Consider the following 21,086-nt stretch of genomic DNA (forward strand, 5'->3'; position numbering starts at 1 on the left):
CGGTCACCGAACCCGTACACTTTGGCAACCCTTGGGGGCGGTCACCGAACCCGTACACTTTGCCAACCCTTGGGGGCGGTCACCGGTACCCGTCAAATTGCTCGCGGCGATCTCCACAACCTAATTGAAGACCCCGATGCTTTCCCGGAGCTTTGCACCACAATGATTGAGCTCCGAACACCAACAACCGTCTAGGGCGCCCAAGCACCCAAGAGGAACAAGCTCAAGGGTACCGAGCACCCAAGAGTAATAAGCTTCTCAACTTGTAACTTTCACGTATCACGTGGAGAACTCAAACCGATGCAACAAATGCAATGGCAAGGGCACACGGAGTGCCCAAGTCCTTCTCTCTCAAATCCCACCTAAGCAACTAATGCTAGGGAGGAAAATGAGAGGAAGAACAAGAAAGAGAACACCAAGAACTCCAAGATCTAGATCCAAGGGGTTCCCCTCACATAGAGGAGAAAGTGATTGGTGGAAATGTGGATCTAGATCTCCTCTCTCTTTTCCCTTAAAAACTAGTAAGAATCCATGGAGGGATTGAGAGTTAGCAAGCTCGAAGAAGGTCAACAATGGGGGAAGAACACGAGCTCAAGAGATAAGGTTGAATGGGGAAGAAGACCCCCTTTTATAGGGGCTCCCGAATCCAACCGTTAGTGCTCAGGTCGTGTACAAGCGGTACTACCGCTTGGAGGAGCGGTACTACCGCTTAGCACGGACAAAACAGCCCAACGAGAGAGACAAACACGAGCTGTAGATCTGCCAGAGAGGTAGTACTGCTCTGGGGAGAGGTAGTACCGCTTACCACTTATAAGAGGTACTACCGCTCGGGAGGAGAGGTAGTACCGCTTACCGCTTATAAGAGGTACTACCGCTCTACTACCGCGAAACCCGACATGAAAAGACGCATCCCCAGAAGCAGCGGTAGTACGCGCGGCACAGGGCCGCGGTACTACCGCTCTAGAGAGCAGTACTACCGCTTGAGGCTTTCACGAACACAACAGAGAAAACACAGGATGCAATAAAGCCTAAATTGCCACAACTTCTGCGTATGAGCTCCGAATTGAGAAAACTCAAGCTTGTTGCATAGATGATGACAAGTAGCATAAAAAATGACCTATTACAGCAAGAAGGGCCAGGGGAGGTATGCCTAAAGAAATAGAAGAGTGAAACCTCCAACAGAGAAGAACCGGCATAACCTCCAACACCGAAAACATCATAGAAGAAGCATGGGAACTCCGTTTTTGATGAACTCGAGCTTGTCATGAAAATGACCATAAGCTTCAAATCTCACAAGGAGAGGAACCAAACAAGAACCAATAAAGATGATGCAAGGATGCAATGGTTTGAGCTCTCTATGAAACGATGCGATCAATCTACTCATCGAGAGCCCCCCTTGATAGTACGACAATCGAACCTATAACCCGGTCTCCCAACTACCACCATGAGACCGGTAAAATAGAAAACTTATCAAGGGCAAACCTTTGCCTTGCACATGGTCCACTTGAGCTGGATGATGACGATCTTGACTCCCTCAAATTGGACCACCTTTCTTGATTGTGTTGACTCGATGAAGACTAGTTGATTGCTTCCCCATACTCCACTATGGGTGAGCCACTCTTCCGCACATCTTCACAAGTCCATTGTCACCACAAAGGACGGCAAGCTTCAAGCATTTGATCTCTTCATGATGCTCCACTTGAACTTGCACACCGCAACCTTTCTTGATTGTGTTGACTCGATGAAGACTAGTTGATTGCTCCCCCATACTCCACTATGGGTGAGCCACTCTTCCGCACATCTTCACAAGTCCATTGTCACCATAAAGGACGGCAAGCTTCAAGCATTTGATCTCTTCGTGATGCTCCACTTGAACTTGCACACCGCAACCTAACCCTACAAAGAACTATCACGAAGACCATGGGTTAGTACACAAAGCGAAATTGACAATGCTTACCATACCATGGGATCACTTGATCCCTCTCGGTACATCTTCTGCGCTTTGTGAGTTGATCAACTTGATTCATTCTTGACTTAATCTTGATCAACCTTGAATCTTTCCAATTCTCTTCATTTGGATGATGTCTCGAAGGTAGACATGAATGATCACACAATCTTCTTATTCAAGACATGCTTGCAATAAGCTCGACACTCACATGACCAATCTTTGGATAATTCCTTGAATGGCACCTTGGTCGACACAAACTCTCCTTGAAACCAACACATGTACTCCAAGAAAAGCCTATGGACAAAACCTTTAAATATAACTCAAGGCAACCATTAGTCCATAGAGATTGTCATCAATTGCCAAAACCAAACATGGGGGCATCGCATGTTCTTTCACTCGTGGCACTGGTGATCTTATATGACTAGACTTTTTTTTTGAGAAAAATCTTATACGACTAGTTTTTTTAGGGATTTTTATACGACTAGATGACCCGTTGCGTCAAGGCCGAATGCAGGGAGCAACTAGTTAACGAGCGCTTCTTTGGGAGCCTCGCAACGATCAACATCACTTGGTGCGCTCTTGGCCATTCGCCACGTGTCGCGCTCTGGACGCTTCCACCGGATTTTTTTATTTTTCTACACGCATTTTCGACTTTTTAAACGGTTTTTTTCTGTTTTTTTTCGATGTTTTGGTTTTCTCTCGGTCTTCCATAGCTTTTCGATCAAAAAAATTTCGATTTTTTTTACGCGAAAAAATGCGTTTTCTTTTTTTTCTTTCGCGAAAGTCACGGTTTTTTTTCCGCGAGACACGGTTGTGCTTTTTAATTAGTGACGTCGCCAAATGCAACCGAGAAGGTTGGCCGTCTTATCCCCCTCTCAGGCCCACCAAGGAAGGCCCGAATGATCGTGCTGTACAGCTGACCCAAACGGGCCGGCCCAGGCCCCGATCTGGGTCGGTTCCATTCCTGTCGTCTCGAACCGACCCGGCCTGGCCTGAGCTGACCTAGGCTATATTCCCGAGTCCAATCCAATCTCCGCCCCGCCGCCTTCTCTTCCCCCCAAATCCATCCCCTCTTCTCCCCCATCTCCGACGCCGACGACGCCGCCGCCCGAGGCCGCCGCCGCCGCCGCCACCACCCGAGGCGGCGGGAGCCGCGCCACGAGCCGCCCCCGCTAGCCCCGCCCGCCGCCCGACCCACAGGTAACAGCCGGCACGCCCCTCACTCCCCTCCTCAGAACCCTAGCTTCCAAAACCCTAGCTCGATCCGCGCCTGACCGCTCCCCCGCAGCGGCGAGATGGCGAACCTGGGAGGCGGCGCGGAGGCGCACGCGCGGTTCAAGCAGTACGAGTACCGCGCCAACTCGAGCCTGGTGCTCACCACCGACTCGCGGCCGCGGGACACGCACGAGCCCACGGGCGAGCCCGAGACGCTCTGGGGCCGGATCGACAAGAGGAGCTTCGGCGACCGCGCCGTGCAGGCCAAGCCCCCCGAGCTCGAGGACCGCCTCACCAAGTCCCGCAAGAAGAAGGAGCGCGACGCCGCCGCCTCTGCCGGCGACGCCGACGCCGACCAGCCCCGCAAGCGCAGGCGCCGCTCCTCCGCCGCCCAGCGCGAGGAGAGCGTGCTCTCCCTTGCGGACGATGTCGTCTACAAGCCCCAGACCAAGGAGACGCGCGCCGCCTACGAGGCCATGCTCAGCGTCATCCAGCAGCAGTTCGGCGGCCAGCCGCTCGACGTGCTTGGCGGCGCTGCTGATGAGGTGCTCGCCGTCCTCAAGAATGACAAGATCAAGAACCCTGACAAGAAGAAGGAGATCGAGAAGCTCCTCAACCCCATCTCCAGCGCCATGTTCGACCAGTTTGTCTCCATCGGGAAGCTCATCACAGATTTCCATGATGCCAGCGACCCTGCTGCTGCTCCTTCTGGTGATGGCGGGGACGCCACCATGGATGATGATATTGGAGTTGCTGTCGAGTTCGAGGAGGATGAAGATGATGAGGAAAGTGATTTTGATCAGGTACATACCCATATCCCATTGTGCTTACAGTCTTTCTCTATTTCTCTTGCCTGTTCCTGACTGGAAAATCCCATATGTTTGCTTGTGTGTATAACCTTCAATGTTTTGCCTTGATCAGGTGCAAGATGACTTGGATGACGACGATGATGATGTGGCTGAGTTGAACCGTCCTGGAGGTATGCAGATGGGCGGAGAGTTGGATGACGATGATATGCAGAACTCCAATGAGGGCCTGAACATAAATGTGCAGGACATTGATGCTTACTGGCTGCAGAGGAAGATAACACAAGCATACGAAGATATTGATCCCCAGCAGAGCCAGAAGCTTGCCGAGGAGATATTGAAGATAATTGCTGTGGGTGACGACAGAGATGTTGAGAATCGCCTTGTCATGGAGTTGGACTATGAGAAATTCGATCTCATTAAACTGGTACTGCGCAACCGGTTCAAGATAGTCTGGTGTACCCGCTTAGCCAGGGCTGAAGATCAGGAAGAGCGGAAGAAGATAGAGGAAGAGATGATGGATAACCCAAGCTTAGCCCCAATATTGGAGCAGCTACATGCAACTAGAGCCTCTGCAAAGGAGAGGCAGAAGAATCTGGAGAAAAGTATCAGGGATGAGGCCAAGAGGCTTCTTAACAATGACAGTGCTGGCGCTGATGGTCCAAGGGAGCGCCGGGCAGTTGAGCGGGATACGGAGAGTGGATGGCTAAAGGGCCAGAGGCAGCTGCTTGATCTTGATAGCCTCTCCTTCCACCAAGGTGGTCTCTTGATGGCCAACAAGAAATGTGAACTTCCCGAGGGATCATTTAGAACCCCTCATAAGGGGTATGAAGAAGTCCATGTGCCAGCATTGAAACCTAGGCCATATGGAACTGGAGAGAAGATTGTGAAGATATCTGATATCCCAGGGTGGGCACAACCGGCTTTTGCTGGAATGCAGCAGCTGAACAGGGTCCAGAGCAAGGTTTATGATACTGCCCTTTTCAAACCAGACAACATCCTTCTCTGTGCTCCAACTGGTGCTGGTAAAACCAATGTGGCTGTGCTTACAATTCTTCACCAGATTGGTTTGCATATGAAGGATGGTGAGTTTGATAATAGCAAGTACAAAATTGTCTATGTGGCCCCAATGAAAGCTCTGGTTGCTGAAGTTGTTGGAAACTTGTCGGCACGGCTTAAAGACTTCAATGTTAATGTTAGGGAGCTCAGTGGAGACCAGAACCTGACAAAACAACAGATTGATGATACACAGATCATCGTCACCACACCTGAGAAGTGGGATATTGTCACGAGGAAATCTGGGGACAGAACATACACTCAAATGGTAAAGCTTCTGATCATAGATGAGATCCATCTGCTTCATGACAACAGAGGGCCTGTCCTGGAGAGTATTGTTTCTAGAACAGTACGGCAGATTGAGACGACCAAGGAACATATTCGCCTAGTTGGCCTCTCTGCAACTCTTCCAAACTATGAAGATGTTGCTGTATTCCTGCGTGTTCGCTCTGAGGGTCTCTTCCATTTTGATAACAGTTACCGGCCTTGCCCTCTTGCTCAGCAGTACATTGGGATCACTGTGAGGAAGCCACTGCAGAGGTTTCAGTTGATGAATGAGATCTGTTATGAGAAAGTAATGGCTTCTGCTGGTAAGCATCAAGTGCTTATTTTTGTGCACTCCAGGAAGGAGACATCGAAAACTGCTAGGGCCATCAGAGACACTGCCTTGGCGAATGATACATTGACTCGCTTTCTGAAGGATGAGAGTGCAAGCCAGGAGATCCTTGGCAGTCATACAGATATTGTCAAAAGCAGTGATCTTAAAGACCTTTTGCCGTATGGGTTTGCTATTCATCATGCTGGGATGGCAAGGGTAGACCGTGAACTTGTTGAGGAACTTTTTGCTGATAAGCATATACAGGTCCTTGTTTCGACAGCCACCCTTGCTTGGGGTGTCAACTTGCCTGCACATACTGTTATTATAAAGGGCACACAGATTTATAATCCGGAAAAAGGTGCTTGGACAGAATTAAGTCCTCTGGATGTCATGCAGATGCTTGGTCGTGCAGGTAGGCCTCAGTATGACACACACGGAGAGGGAATAATCTTAACTGGCCACAGTGAATTGCAATACTACCTCTCCCTTATGAATCAACAGCTGCCTATCGAGAGTCAGTTCGTATCCAAGTTGGCAGATCAGTTAAATGCAGAGATTGTTCTGGGTACTATTCAGAATGCTCGGGAAGCATGCTCTTGGCTTGGCTACACTTATCTCTACATCCGGATGCTGCGGAATCCAACGCTGTATGGCTTACCAGCAGATATCATGGAGACGGACAAAACGCTAGATGAGAGGAGAGCTGACTTGGTAAGTACATGCTATACTCTGTTTTTTGAAGCTGCATAATCCCATCATCCTAGTGATTTATTTTCAAGCATTGTTTCATGTGTTACACTTACATATATGGACTAGCTGTACATTGCGGTGTTCAACAGGTGCATGAGCATATAATCTTTAGTAAATAAGCAATTGTTAAATTTTCTGGCTGTACATTGCGGTGTTCAGTATTTATATGTGGAGAATAGACTAGGCAACATGTTTCTACCTGACTAGGGCAATTGCATCCAGGGGAAAGTGTCTTCCACTGGTATTAGTTTTTTTGTGTCTTCAGTATTGTTATGCCAGATGTGATTAAGTTGCACATTTTGTAGATTGCTTATATGGAAAAAAATACTCTTTGGTAATTAGTGTCTGTTTGATTTCTTGATTTCTGTGTATCAGTAACAGCATCATTGCCCATACAGATGTGGCATTATAATGGAAATTTATTTTCCAAATTTTTCTAAAGTTCAAATATGGGTAGGCATGTAGATACAAAATTTATCATGGATAATTTGTTGTAATACAGGAGGCATTTGCTTGAGATTGGTTTTTAGAATTGGGAAAAATGAAGGTGGAAGAGGCTTCATCCTATCAGTAATGTGGTATTGGGTATTTTGCGGTGATAGGAAAAGAAATTCTCAGCTATTTGCTTTTCATTGGATGAGTTACTTATTATTTCATTTGTTGTATATGGGCGCATCTTAATACTGGTCCCAACCCTTAGAGAAATACCAGAGCAACATAGTTGTCAGTTAGCTTATGATTGGCATTGTTAATATTGTTCTTCAGATGCTCTCTTGATTTTGTACTTCTTGCCTGTTCCACTGCTGATTCTTGGTTTGCTGCTTCAGGTGCACTCTGCTGCAAATTTGCTGGATAGGAATAATTTGATAAAGTACGACAGGAAAACAGGATACTTTCAGGTTACGGACCTTGGAAGGATTGCCAGTTATTACTACATTAGTCATGGGACTATTTCGACATACAATGAATATCTGAAGCCCACGATGGGTGATATTGAGCTGTGTCGATTGTTCTCTCTGAGTGAAGAGTTTAAGTATGTTAGTGTCAGACAAGATGAGAAGATGGAGCTGGCAAAGCTTTTGGATCGTGTGCCAATTCCTGTAAAAGAGAGTTTGGAGGAGCCCAGTGCAAAGATCAATGTGCTGTTGCAAGCATATATATCTAGGTTGAAACTGGAGGGCCTCTCCCTTGGTTCTGATATGGTCTACATCAGACAGGTAACATGTTCTCTATGTTCCATACAATAACTGAGTTTGAACTTTGAACTGCTTGCTTATTTTGTCTAGTATTCTTACATCTCTTATTCTCAATGTTACAGAGTGCTGGCCGACTTCTACGAGCGCTTTTTGAGATAGTTCTGAAGAGGGGATGGGCTCAGTTAGCAGAGAAGGCTCTGAATCTTTGCAAGATGATTGATAAGCAGATGTGGAGTGTCCAAACACCCTTGCGCCAGTTTCCTGGTATTCCAAAGGAAATTCTGATGAAACTGGAGAAAAAAGAATTGGCCTGGGAGAGGTACTATGACCTATCATCGCAGGAAATCGGTGAACTAATCCGGTTTCAAAAGATGGGGAAGCAGCTGCACAGGTGCATCCACCAGTTGCCGAAGTTGAACCTTTCTGCCCATGTTCAACCCATTACTCGCACGGTTTTAGGTTTCGAACTGACTATAACACCTGATTTCCTATGGGATGATAAGGTACATGGATATGTTGAGCCATTTTGGGTTATAGTCGAGGACAATGATGGAGAGTACATTCTTCACCATGAGTACTTCATGCTTAAGAAACAATATGTGGATGAAGATCACACACTTCACTTTACAGTGCCAATATATGAGCCACTGCCTCCTCAGTATTTTATACGTGTTGTATCTGACAAGTGGCTTGGTTCTCAGACGATTCTCCCTGTTTGCTTTAGGCACTTGATTCTTCCAGAAAAATATGCTCCACCAACTGAATTGCTTGATCTGCAGCCACTACCCGTCACTGCATTGAGGAATGCACGATATGAAGGTCTTTATAGTGCTTTTAAACATTTCAACCCCATCCAGACTCAAGTGTTCACTGTCTTGTATAATAGTGACGACAGTGTATTGGTTGCTGCACCAACTGGTAGTGGGAAGACTATATGTGCGGAATTTGCTATACTAAGGAACCATCAGAAGGCTGTATCTGGGGAAACCAACATGCGTGTTGTGTATATAGCACCTATTGAAGCTCTGGCCAAAGAAAGATACAGAGACTGGTCAAAGAAATTTGGTGAATTTGCCCGTGTGGTTGAGCTAACAGGCGAAACTGCTGCTGATTTGAAACTTCTTGACAAAGGGGAGATCATTATCAGTACTCCTGAAAAGTGGGATGCACTTTCTCGCCGGTGGAAGCAGCGGAAACCTGTCCAGCAAGTCAGCTTATTTATTGTTGATGAGCTTCATCTAATTGGATCTGAGAAGGGACATGTTCTGGAAATAGTTGTCTCTCGGATGAGGCGTATTTCAAGTCATATTGGCAGTAACATCCGGATTGTGGCGCTTTCAGCGTCACTTGGAAATGCTAAAGATCTTGGAGAATGGATTGGTGCTACTGCTCATGGTCTTTTCAACTTCCCCCCAGCAGTGCGGCCAGTCCCGTTGGAAATACACATCCAGGGTGTGGATATAGCAAATTTTGAGGCAAGAATGCAAGCAATGGCAAAGCCAACATACACTGCCATCACACAACATGCAAAGAGTGGTAAGCCTGCCCTTGTGTTTGTGCCGACACGGAAGCATGCAAGGTTGACTGCATTGGATTTGTGTGCATACTCGAGTGCTGAGGGTGGCGGTACACCGTTCCTTCTTGGGTCCCAGGATGAGATGGATACTTTCATTGGAGGTGTCAATGAAGAAACACTTAAAAATACGCTGAGATGTGGTGTGGGCTACTTGCATGAGGGCCTTAGTGACCTTGACCAGGAACTGGTGACTCAGCTGTTTCTTGGTGGGAGGATCCAAGTGTGTGTTGCAAGCAGCACGATGTGCTGGGGCAGATCATTGCCTGCTCATTTGGTTGTTGTGATGGGAACCCAGTATTATGATGGCCGGGAGAGTGCTCATACTGATTATCCAATCACTGATCTGCTACAGATGATGGGTCATGCTAGCAGGCCTCTTCAAGATAACTCAGGGAAATGTGTTATATTGTGCCATGCACCTCGGAAGGAATACTACAAGAAGTTCCTATTTGAGGCCTTCCCTGTGGAGAGTCATCTCCACCATTTCTTGCATGATCATATGAATGCCGAGGTTGTTGTGGGTGTTGTAGAAAACAAACAAGATGCAGTGGACTATCTTACTTGGACTTTCATGTACAGGCGGCTGAACAAGAACCCCAACTACTACAACCTGCAGGGTGTAAGTCACAGGCATCTGTCAGATCATCTTTCTGAGCTAATCGAGACAGTGTTGAATGACCTGGAGTCAAGCAAGTGCGTGGCTGTAGAGGAGGATATGTACCTGAAGCCGCTCAACCTTGGTCTCATTGCTGCGTACTACTACATCAGCTACACTACCATTGAACGGTTCAGTTCAATGCTAACTCAGAAGACCAAGATGAAAGGTCTCCTCGAAATTCTAGCTTCAGCATCAGAATATGCAGAGCTTCCAAGTCGCCCAGGCGAAGAGGAATACATTGAGAGGCTAGTCCGTCACCAGAGGTTTTCTATTGACAAACCCAAGTATGGTGATCCACATGTCAAGGCGAACGCCCTGCTGCAATCCCACTTTGCAAGGCACACGGTGGTAGGGAACCTGGCAGCCGACCAGCGCGAGATCCTCCTTTCTGCCCATAGGCTGCTCCTGGCAATGGTTGATGTCATCTCTAGCAGTGGATGGCTCACTCTGGCTCTGAATGCAATGGAGCTGAGCCAGATGGTGACTCAAGGCATGTGGGATCGTGATTCTGTGCTGCTCCAACTTCCACACTTCACCAGGGACCTGGCCCGGAGATGCCAGGAAAATGAAGCGAAGCCCATCGAGAGCATCTTTGATCTGGCTGAGATGAGCATTGATGAGATGCGGGACCTGCTGCAGCTGTCAAACTCTGAGCTGCAGGACGTGGTCCAGTTCTTCAAGCGGTTCCCCAACGTCGACATGACATATGAAGTCCGTGAGGGCGACGACGTAAGGGCCGGTGACAACGTGACCTTGCAGGTGACTCTGGAGCGTGACATGACCAACCTGCCGAACTCTGAGGTCGGGCCGGTGCACGCCCCCAGGTTCCCCAAGACCAAGGAGGAAGGGTGGTGGCTGGTGGTCGGCGACAGCTCCACGAAGCAGCTGCTGGCGATCAAGAGGGTCACCCTCCAGAAAAGGGCCCGTGTGAAGCTCGAGTTCACCGCTGCTGCGGAGCCAGGGAGCAAGGACTACATGATCTACCTGATGTCGGACTCCTACCTTGGCTGCGACCAGGAGTACGAGTTCACCGTCGATATCAAGGAAGCTGGAGGCGACTGATTTCGAACACCTAGAACTTTTTTTTATACTGGGTTTTTGCTCTTATGTGAGTGTGACATGAAACTTATTATCATCCTCTTGTCTGTAATGTAACACCTGAAGTTTAGCTTTGATTCAGGGTAAGTGTAACCTGATGCACACGTACGTTATTGTGTTTTTGTATGGCAACGAGGAGGATCTGCACTGGTTGCTGATGATGTTTTGCTGATGTTCTTATGTGATGTTTCTTGATCTGATTTGACAAGTTATTATAATAGGATTAAGTTGAGCCTGATAAACACGTTATTGTGTTTTTGTCAGTCAAGATATAAATTGATCCACAAGACATTTTTGTCTCACCGTTACCTTGGTGGTACAATAGAAGGGAATAATGCGGTGGATCTCTCTTTCGGGCTAGGGAACGGAAAGATGGCGGCAGAGGCTTCGAGTTCGGGTGATCCGGATGATCTGGCTGCTATGATGAAGGAGCTGGGCCTCTCGGAGGACGATCTCGATGATGTGGTTGTGGATCAAGGATCCGTGCCGCCGGAAGCTACTCGATGGATGGCGGTGGCTAGGGTGAACACCGAGAAACAGTACAGCCAATTCGGGTTCTACAAAAACATGCGTGCGGCCTGGAATCTTGCTCAGAAAGTTAGTATCCACCCCCTGAAAGACAACCTGCACACTCTGCAATTCGCTTGTCTGGGGGGCTAGGAACGAGTCATGGGGGATGGACCATGGGCGTTTCGTGGTGATGCGGTGATCCTGGCACCGTACGATGGTTTCTCAAAACCGTCCTCTGTTAAGCTAGATTGGCTGGAAATCTGCGCTTAGATTCATGACTTTCCAGAGGGTTATGTATTATAGATCCCATCGCTTGCTGCAAAGCTGGGTGATTTTGTATATGCCGAACCAGCCTCGCATGATTTTGAAGGCAATTTCTATCGAGTGCAGGTTAAGATTAATGTGGGCAAACCCCTGAAAAATGCAGTGTCTCTGAAGGTGGGGGTGGGGGGGGGGGGAGAGGATGATCTTCCGGGTGAGGTATGAGCATCTCCCAAACTGGTGCGCTGTTTGTGGGAGGCTGGGGCATCTGTTTAAAGAACACGGCGATGGTGTGCATCCTCCCTCAGCTCTGGTGTTCAAGGGTCTAAAAGCGGACTGGTTTAGGGGCGCAGGGCCAGGACCTGGAGGTGCAAGGACCGGCAACAGAGGGAAAGCCAAGGGCTCGGGACAGCAGATCCGGAACAATCCTAATACAGATGAATACATGACTGATGCGGAAGGCAACAGAAAACGCACGCAAGTCTCCGATGCAATAGCCAACATACAAAAGGGATACAGGATGGCTGCAAAGGGGGCAGATTTGCTTGCCTTACCCTCATCACAGATGCCAGTGAGCCCGCCCCCAAAGCAAGACCTAAAGCGAGCTAGGATAGAACCAGGGACTGAACATGTGTTTCAGAATCAGAGCATGATCAAGCAGTTGGGCGGCAGTTCGGAAGCAACATCGGCGGACTCCTGTGAGGAGTACCGCCGGGCACAATGAGTATCTTAAGTTGGAACTGCCGCGGCGTGGGCAAAGCCGCGGCAGTTCGAGAAGTTCGCGAACTAGCGAAGAGATTTGTCCCTACCATACTTTGTATTGTCGAAATTCAACTAGATAGAGTTCGGGTAGAAAATTTAGCAAGCACTTTGGGCTTTGATAATTCTTTTGCAGTTAGTAGTAATGGCCGGAGTGGCGGCCTTCGTATCTTTTGGAACAATCCAATAAAAGTTGAGATTTTGGGGTACTCGGTGTATCATATAGACTGCTCTATCGATGAACCAGGGTATGATAAGTGGCGAGCATCTTGCTTCTATGGGGAGGCCCGAACACACTTGATTTTAGATTTGCCTCTATAACAAGTTCAAGCCACCTTCTGTGGGTGTGCATAGGCGATTTTAATGAAGTGTTACGTCCGGAAGAACATGAGGGCATAGGAGAACGCAGTAATGCCCATATCCAAGGTTTTCGAGATGCTATTGATGTTTGCATGCTCATGGATGTAGGCTATGAAGGAAATTTCTGGACCTTTGAAAAGAGAGTAACAGGCGGCAGCTACACTAGGTGCAGGTTGGATCGGGCTCTTATATCGGCTGATATGAGTGTTCTGTATCTAGAGGCAAATCTAAAACATGAAACTGCAACGGGCTCCAACCACTGTCCTATTCTGTTCAGCCTGAGAGGCGACAACGGGCGTCCGCCGGCGAAGCCCCCGTTCGGATACGAGGTAATGTGGGAGTCGCATGAGACCTGGCGTGACACGATCACCAAGCACTGGAGCGATGATCCGAATCCTATAACAATGGAGGGTCTCAGGGAAAAACTCATGGTGCTATCAAACAACCCAGATAGATGGAACAGGGAAACCTTTGGGTCTGTCCGGAAGGAGATCAAACACTTGAACTCGGAGCTGCATCGGCTGCGAGGGGAACCAGCTAGGGTGGGGCCGACACACGCGGAACTGAAGATCAGCGAGAGGCTCGTCGAGCTATACCATCGGGAGGAGTTGATGTGGCGTCAACGATCACACATAGAATGGCTAGCTTCTGGCGACAAGAACACGAGGTTTTTTCATATGAGAGCAAGCCAGAGGCGGAATAAAAATATGATCAAAGCGCTGTCCAACTCCTTGGGAGCCATGATCGATGACAAATCAGCACTAAAAAGCATGGTGTCTGACTTCTATAAAGATCTGTACTCGTCGGAAGGCGTCACGGGAATTGATCAAGTGTTGCAACATGTGCCGGTCAAAGTAACAACAAGAATGAATGAACAGTTATCTGCACCTTATACAAGTGATGAAGTGAAAACAACGCTCTTTCAGATGTTTCCCACAAAGTCTCCAGGGCCGGATGGCTTTCCAGCACACTTTACCAACGTCACTGGGACTTGTGTGGGGAGGAGGTAACAAAGGCGGTGTTGAGAATCGTTCGAGGGGAGGAAAGTGCCGAATGTGTGAATGACACGGTCTTGGTGCTTATACCCAAAGTGATAAACCCAACCGTGCTTACTCAATTCCGCCCAATAAGTTTATGCAATGTCATCTACAAAATAGCGTCAAAGGTTGTTGCAAACAGGCTTAAAGTGGTACTACCAGACATTATTTTCAAAGAGCAGTCAGCCTTCGTTCCAGGTAGACTGATCACTGACAATATTATATGTGCATATGAGTGTTTACACTTTATGAAACGCAGCAAGGCAAAGTCCAACAGCTATTGCGCTTTAAAGCTGGATATGATGAAAGCATACGACAGGCTGGAGTGGTCTTATCTTCAAGCAATCATGATCAAGCTGGGTTTCCACCTAAAGTGGGTGGATATAGTAATGAGGATGATCAGCTCGGTATCATTCTTAGTTCAGTTTAATGGAGAAAGACTTGAGAGTATTTTGCCTTCACGTGGCATCCGTCAGGGAGACCCGATCTCCCCCTACCTCTTCTTGATCGCACCAGAGGGCCTTTCGTGCCTTTTGAAATCCAGTTCTCGATCATCAGCACTCAGTGGGATAAAGGTGGCACCCACAGCCCCGGCTGTTAACCACCTTCTCTTCGTCGATGATAGCCTGTTGCTGTTCAAGTCAAGTGTTCAGGGGGCGGCAGAGATGTCAAAACTGTTGGATATATATTGTACTGCTTCTGGACAAAGGGTAAACCACAATAAGTCATCTATATTTTTCAGCAAGGGGACTCCGCAACTTGTGAGGGATAACATCAAAAACACGCTCAATGTACAAAATGAATCTTTGAGTGATCGATACTTATGAATGCCAACTGATGTAGGGCAGTCGAAGATGGGTACTTTCAGATATCTCCGAGACAGGGTTTGGGAGAAGGTTAAAGGCTGGATGGAAAAACTACTTTCGACAGCAGGCAAGGAGGTACTTATCAAGGCTGTGGCCCAAGCTTTGCCGGTTTACTTCATGGCCTGCTTCAGACTACCCCGTGGCCTGTGTGACAATATCACGACTATTATCCGTCAATTTTGGTGGGGAAGTAAAGCAGGCAGAAGAAAACCTAGCTGGATGGCGTGGGATGTTATGACACGACCGAAACACCTGGGCGGGCTGGGCTTTCGTGATATGGAAATTTTCAATCTCGCGCTGCTTGCCAGGCAAGCCTGGAGAGTACTTACAGACCCCGGGTCCCTAAGCGCCAGAATTTTGAAGGCGGCATACTTCCCGGACACAACATTGCTTGAAGCTCAACTCGGCGGGAGGCCGTCTCAGATTTGGCGGGCGGTATTGGATGGACGAGACATGCTTAAGCTTGGGATCATACGTCGCATTGGGGATGGGCAAACTACGCGTATTTGGAGCCACAACTGGCTTCCAAGACAGGGCATGAGGAGGCCGATCACGTCAAGGGTCCCATCGCCGCCGACTATGGTCTCGGATCTGATTACGGTTGCAACTGCCACTTGGAATGAAGCATTAGTCCGTTCAGTATTTTTGCCAATCGATGCGGAGGCAATATTGAACATACCCCTTTGTACAAGGAACATCTCTGACTTCTGGGCATGGAGTGCGGAGAAGAAGGGTGGCTTCTCAGTCCTATCGGCGTACAGGTTGATTACACAAACAAAGATCGCTAGGGAATCTTGGATTGACGAGGAGGAGGGAACCTCGGAGATTGGGCGTGATAGCAGTTCGTGGTCGTTGCTATGGGCAGCTAATCTACCACCAAAGATCAAACATTTCCTGTGGAGACTAGCAAGAAGTTCGATCCCGATCGCCGATGTTCTTGTTCACAGAAATATGAGTGTTTCTAAAGCATGCAAGCTTTGTGGCATCCAGGATTCTTGGCGGCACACGATGGTGGATTGCACCAACGCTCGCTGTATCTGGGCTCTTTCGGATGAGGACTTAGTTGAGAAGTTGAGCCAATACAGCAATGATGACCCTCGGCAGTGGCTGTTCGCCCTGAATGATGCACTAAACGCGCAACAATTCATGCTGTTGGCAGTTACACTATGGGCGATCTGGAGTGCGAAAAGAAAAGCGGTCTATGAGGATATCCACCAATCTCCTATGACTACACATCTATTCATCCAGAGATATATTTCAGAGTTTCAGACCCAGACTAGGGTTTCTCCGGTGAGAACGTCCGGCCAGGTGAATCAGAGACCGAAGCAATGGCTCAGACCGCCGCACAATATGTCAAAGATTAATGTTGATGCAGCAGTTGCAGAGAGACGCGGCGTGGGTACCATTGCAACAATAGCAAGAGATGAATTTGGAGCGTTCTTGGGGTCCTCAACGTTGGGCTTCACAGCGATCACCAACCCTACCACCCTAGAAGCTTTGGCAGTAAGGGAGGCACTAGCTTTGTCGGAAGATCTCCAACTATAGTCAATCCATGTTGCCTCCGATTGCAAGGAGGTGATAGACAACATAAAGGAGAAGAACTGAGCGGAATATGACGCGATTGTGCATGAAATCATAGCCTACTCTAGCAATTTTATTTCTTGTAATTTCGTTCATAAGTTTAGGAGCTCCAATGTGGAGGCTCACAATTTAGCAAAGCATGCTTTGAAGCTCGGGGTCGGCCGCCGTGTATGGTTAGGTCACTCCGGAAACCTCTCTTTCGTCCCGGTTCAACTGGTGACGACGTAATAAATCTTTGCGAATTGTCTAAAAAAGCAATATCAATTTTTTTTTCTGAACCATTAGCGCAGGAAACATACAATGTGCACTCGAAATTTCTGTGCAACCGGTGACCAGATGTCAAAAACACATGTTGCAGGTTCTCAAATTTCTGAAATTAATTGGGACCAGATATGCATGTGGCATGTTGCAAAATTTAAATCACAAGTTCAACTCACAGCTCGAGAAACCAATATAACAAATTCAGCTGTGACAATGTCAGCGTGCACAATTCATGGTCCACTTAGAAATGTGAACTATTCATAACATGATTTGTACTTACTGTTTTGCCAAGTTGTGAATCAAGTCTATAACTAAAATTTTACAGCACAAAATATGTATATTGTGCCGGTGTACTAACTTGTTTTCATAAAGAAAAATCTGAACGTTTTATCACGAGCTTTTAGCGTGTGTCAGTTGCACAAGAACTCCGGATGCAGATAGTGCTCTTTGGTGTACACCATGCTTAAGATTCTGCTTTCTTGGTCGTTTCCTCACTCTGCTGGTTAGTGCAATGTGACACTTGTAGATAACTGTGCTTCACTCCTTTTGTTGTGCACTGCTTTGCAGTTTGTTCAGGCTAAACAACTGTGCATGCATTTGCTTTCTTTGAAAACGTAACTAACAGAGGTCCCTAGGGCTGTTTTGTTCATTCTGATTAGCCCTACTTGTCTTCATTTTCATCGTTTTCATAAATCGGTTTGGAGATATATGTTTTCAATGCAGCATGCACGAGATGTGCCTTGAAAATTGTAGTAAAAAAACTGTGAGCTTTTGGCTCTGTCATGGTACTTTCATGTGCTTTGCTCCTTTTCTATGAGCAAGATGCAAAATTTAAAAAGGTACACTTGCCGCCCATCCAGAAAAAGCCAGAGGGACAAATACACGGATAGAGAGTGGGTGTGCGTCGGTCGCAGCGCGCAGGCTTAGATTGGTCAAGAGCGTGGATCCAAGCTCGGTTGATGCGAAGAGATGCTAGATCGGGGCATTCTATTGGCCATTTGCCTCAACCTCGGGTGATGCAAAAAGATGCTCGCTGTCTGGCTGGTGAGAAAGGCCATGCCCTCCCCCGTCGTTTCATACTTGAAAGCGAATGCATGAATACTTCTCTAGAAGTTTCTTGATTTGTGCCCCAAAATGGTAATTTTCTGATGGTTTTGTTGGTAAGATCTACTATGCGAGATATGTGATGATGTGGCAGAAAATAATAAATACATAGAGAGCATAATGTTTTTTTTCGAATAGAGGAATAATGTTGTACTTACATAAACAAAAGTGACCTTCTACTCACGAGCTCATATGCACCCTTTGTGAACAGTAAATTCAAAATAAATGGTAGAAAAAAAATTCTGATTATTTTGTCAAAAAACATTGACGAATGTTCTACATGCATGAAAAGTTTAATGTAGAAAAGATGTTCCACAATGCTTCCATAAAAAAACAAAATCGATTCTCCAAAATGCTTCCAAAAAACAGACTTTTTGGAGCTTCAATTTTTTTATGGAGCATTTTGGAATGTTGTTTCTTCATGAAAATTTGCTCACATGTTGAGAATTCATCAAGCTTTGTTCCCAAAAAATTCAAATTGTTTTGATTTTTTTACTGTTCATGAGGGAGCATATGAGTTCACGAGCAGAAATTTCATGCCCCACATAAACCTAGAACTCTTCCACATGCTACAAGATGCAAAGAGAAAGCATTCCATCACTTCCTATACATGACCCAGGTTCGCGCTATTAGAGTAGTTATATGATAGTTTGTTAGTTGATGAGATGGATAATTTTGAAATTGAGCGATGAGAAGAGAAAATAATATAATTTGAATTTAAGTTAAATGGAGAAAATAATTTTTGGGTGGCAAAGGAGTGAGGTGAAATGGGCTCTAGGACGAACAACAAATATATAAAAAATCTAATAATGCAACAAATTCTGGAAAAGATATATGATGTGTCATGCTTTCTAGTTGCTTGTATATTTTGACTAAAAACACAATTGTGCTCTGAGAAACAAAGCATGCTCGAAAAAAGTTTTAAGCTCTAAATTAGTTTTTCCATCCTTTTGCCATGAAGTTTTTTTAAGCAAACAAAATGCCTGTAAGTTTTTTAAAAAGCAGGATTTTTAATTAAAAAAACAGATTTTTACTGCAATTTCAAAAATAGTTTTTGCAGAAAGGGTAGTGATACTCGCTGCCCATAGAAAAAGCCAGTGAGATAAAAAACAAGTAGGTCAAGAATGAGTGCACATCGTTCGGAGCACACACACTTCATACTAGGGCTCAATCAATAAGAAAAAAAATACTTTGGGGCCTGCTTCTAGTGGGGGACAAGTGTCACGCTCAACGAGATTAATAAACATGGCATCACATGATGGGGACTTCTTTAATTTTAGTGTGCACCTGGATCCTCTCTCAGTGGCTAGAATACATTTATTTTCGGCTTTGTTGTTCATAATAATAACTATTTTTGCCCACGCAAAAATAACTATTTTTGTAGATGTTAATAATATTATAACACGTTATTCAAAAATCATATTCCATTTTGTATATGGTCTGTTAATACATATTTGCACACCTAGTTTTAAAAATAGCATATTGAAATTAATACACACGTGTTTGAAGTAGGCAGGGAGAAGATAGAATATAGGGTGTGAAGCAAATTTTCATGGTTGCGTGTCAAATACTGATTTCTATATTCTCTAAGCTATTGTTTTTAACCAAGTACAGTATTGTGTTCAAGACACAACTTCAACCATCAACTTTTCTATTGTAAAAGACATGTTCATAAAACCCACCAATATATATATATATATATATATATATATATATATATAGTCCAATTTTTTTCAAAGTTAATGAAAAGATAATTTTAATAATAATAATAATAATACAGTAGACAGTTAAAATGTTGGAACTTTCATTTTATCCACATCTATAATGAATACTCTTGCATAATCACGTGGATTACGAGTGAGGTGATTTGGAGCTCGGGCTCCAGTGAGCCCACAATTAAAAATATATTCATAAGATTAAAAAAACTGAAAAAACACATGCGTGTTATATATATATATATATATATATATATATATATATATATATATATATAAGTATTATACATATGCTATTACACACCCACAAATATGTCGTTTTTTTGTGCAATCATGTAAATAAACATGTATTAGATGACAATTTATGAGTACATAGATTACATCCATGTGTACATGTCTATTTTTTTCAAGAATTTTTTGGGACTTCAATAATCCATTTTTGCATATTTTTCGCAAATTGAGCTCACCGTATCCCGGGATCCAAAACACATTTCTAACTTTCTGAGTGATTACATGTGGCCTGTAGTTGACATGTAGTTAGTATAAAACTCGTACAAAGGCGTATGGTCGGCACTTTGGAATAAAATTCGTTAACCACACATCCACCCCTCACCTGTAGAAGATCACTTAGTAGAGATAATTTTTTTTACCCAACGGCAAAACTTTACGATACATATAGCTTTCCATTTCGCATAAGTTTTTCCTTCCAATTGTGGTCAGATGTTCTGGACATCTACAAGAGCATAGGTTTTTTCATGTGTATGCATGTATCATATATTACCCCGCAAAAAAAGAGATATATAAGAGATAAAGAGTATCATATATAGTAGTTTAGACAATTAGCCATCTTCATAAATTCAGTCATTATTGGACATCAACTCTCGTACAAAATGTACCTCTTAAATAGTCAGCAGATTGGTATTGCCATGTGAACAGGGATACCCGAAAAGTGCAAATGGAGAACTGGCTCCATGGATCCCGGCACTCAAATGCCAGTTTTATACATTCATAAACAAACTGAAAAAATTGTGCATACACACACATATATACTACGTAGATGTTTTCAAGGATCATATACTACGTACATCGGTACATGTGCGCTTTTATAACGAAAATGGGCTCTTTTTGTTGTTGGGTTGGATTTTTTTTTTTGCGTGTGTATCTTACAAATCACAATATATTCAAATGAAGTTTTACAGCTCCATAGTGAATATGTATAAGTTTTCACATAGTTTTTTCAATTTTCTTGAAACTTGAAAATCTATTGTTTTAGTTATTTGAAATAACATGCTCCAGACTTCCAAAATTCCGTACTCCGCAAATATGTGATTATATGTTTAAATTTCTTGCACGCATCGTGTGCTTTGCAAATTCCGTGATCCGGATAATCCCCAAGTAGTTGATATTTGTTTTTTTATTGAATTTATGATTCAAATTAATCTCTTTACACATATTTGTTTTCTACTCCCTCTGTTCTTAAATATAAGTCTTTTTAGATATTTCAGTACAAACTACATATGAAACATATGGATGTATATAGACATATTTTAGAGCATCTACAGCCGGACTTGGCAAATCCGGCCCTTCAAACGCCCGGGAATGACGACGCCTCATATCTCATGTCCGGAATCCACATATCTCAAATCCATGCATGTCCATCATAAACAACAATGTCGCATGTAATAACAAATGTTGGTACCAAAAATACATAGTTCATACACAAAATTTATT

At 45.2% G+C, this 21,086-nt stretch overlaps 1 protein-coding gene across 1 annotated transcript; it reads left to right on the top strand.

Annotated features, from left to right (window-relative positions):
- The first annotated feature begins 2,973 nt into the window (after window positions 1-2,973).
- Window positions 2,974-11,062, top strand: LOC123131673 (DExH-box ATP-dependent RNA helicase DExH12). Its single transcript, XM_044551342.1, has 5 exons — window positions 2,974-3,148; window positions 3,237-3,966; window positions 4,085-6,334; window positions 7,201-7,590; window positions 7,692-11,062. The coding sequence occupies exons 2-5, from the start codon at window positions 3,244-3,246 to the stop codon at window positions 10,863-10,865; spliced, it is 6,537 nt and encodes a 2,178-aa protein (XP_044407277.1). The 5' UTR covers window positions 2,974-3,148; window positions 3,237-3,243; the 3' UTR covers window positions 10,866-11,062.
- Window positions 11,063-21,086: the final 10,024 nt, after the last annotated feature.

The sequence above is a fragment of the Triticum aestivum genome, chromosome 6A, assembly GCF_018294505.1.
Source record: "Triticum aestivum cultivar Chinese Spring chromosome 6A, IWGSC CS RefSeq v2.1, whole genome shotgun sequence".
NCBI classification, from domain to species: Eukaryota; Viridiplantae; Streptophyta; class Magnoliopsida; order Poales; family Poaceae; genus Triticum; species Triticum aestivum.

Excerpts from the sequence above, each read along its gene's own strand:
- LOC123131673 (XM_044551342.1), top strand. The coding sequence starts at position 3,244 with ATGGCGAACCTGGGAGGCGGCGCGGAGGCGCACGCGCGGTTCAAGCAG. Across the intron at positions 3,967-4,084 it reads AGGAAAGTGATTTTGATCAG|GTGCAAGATGACTTGGATGA; the intron begins GTACATACCCAT and ends TGCCTTGATCAG. Across the intron at positions 6,335-7,200 it reads ATGAGAGGAGAGCTGACTTG|GTGCACTCTGCTGCAAATTT; the intron begins GTAAGTACATGC and ends TTGCTGCTTCAG.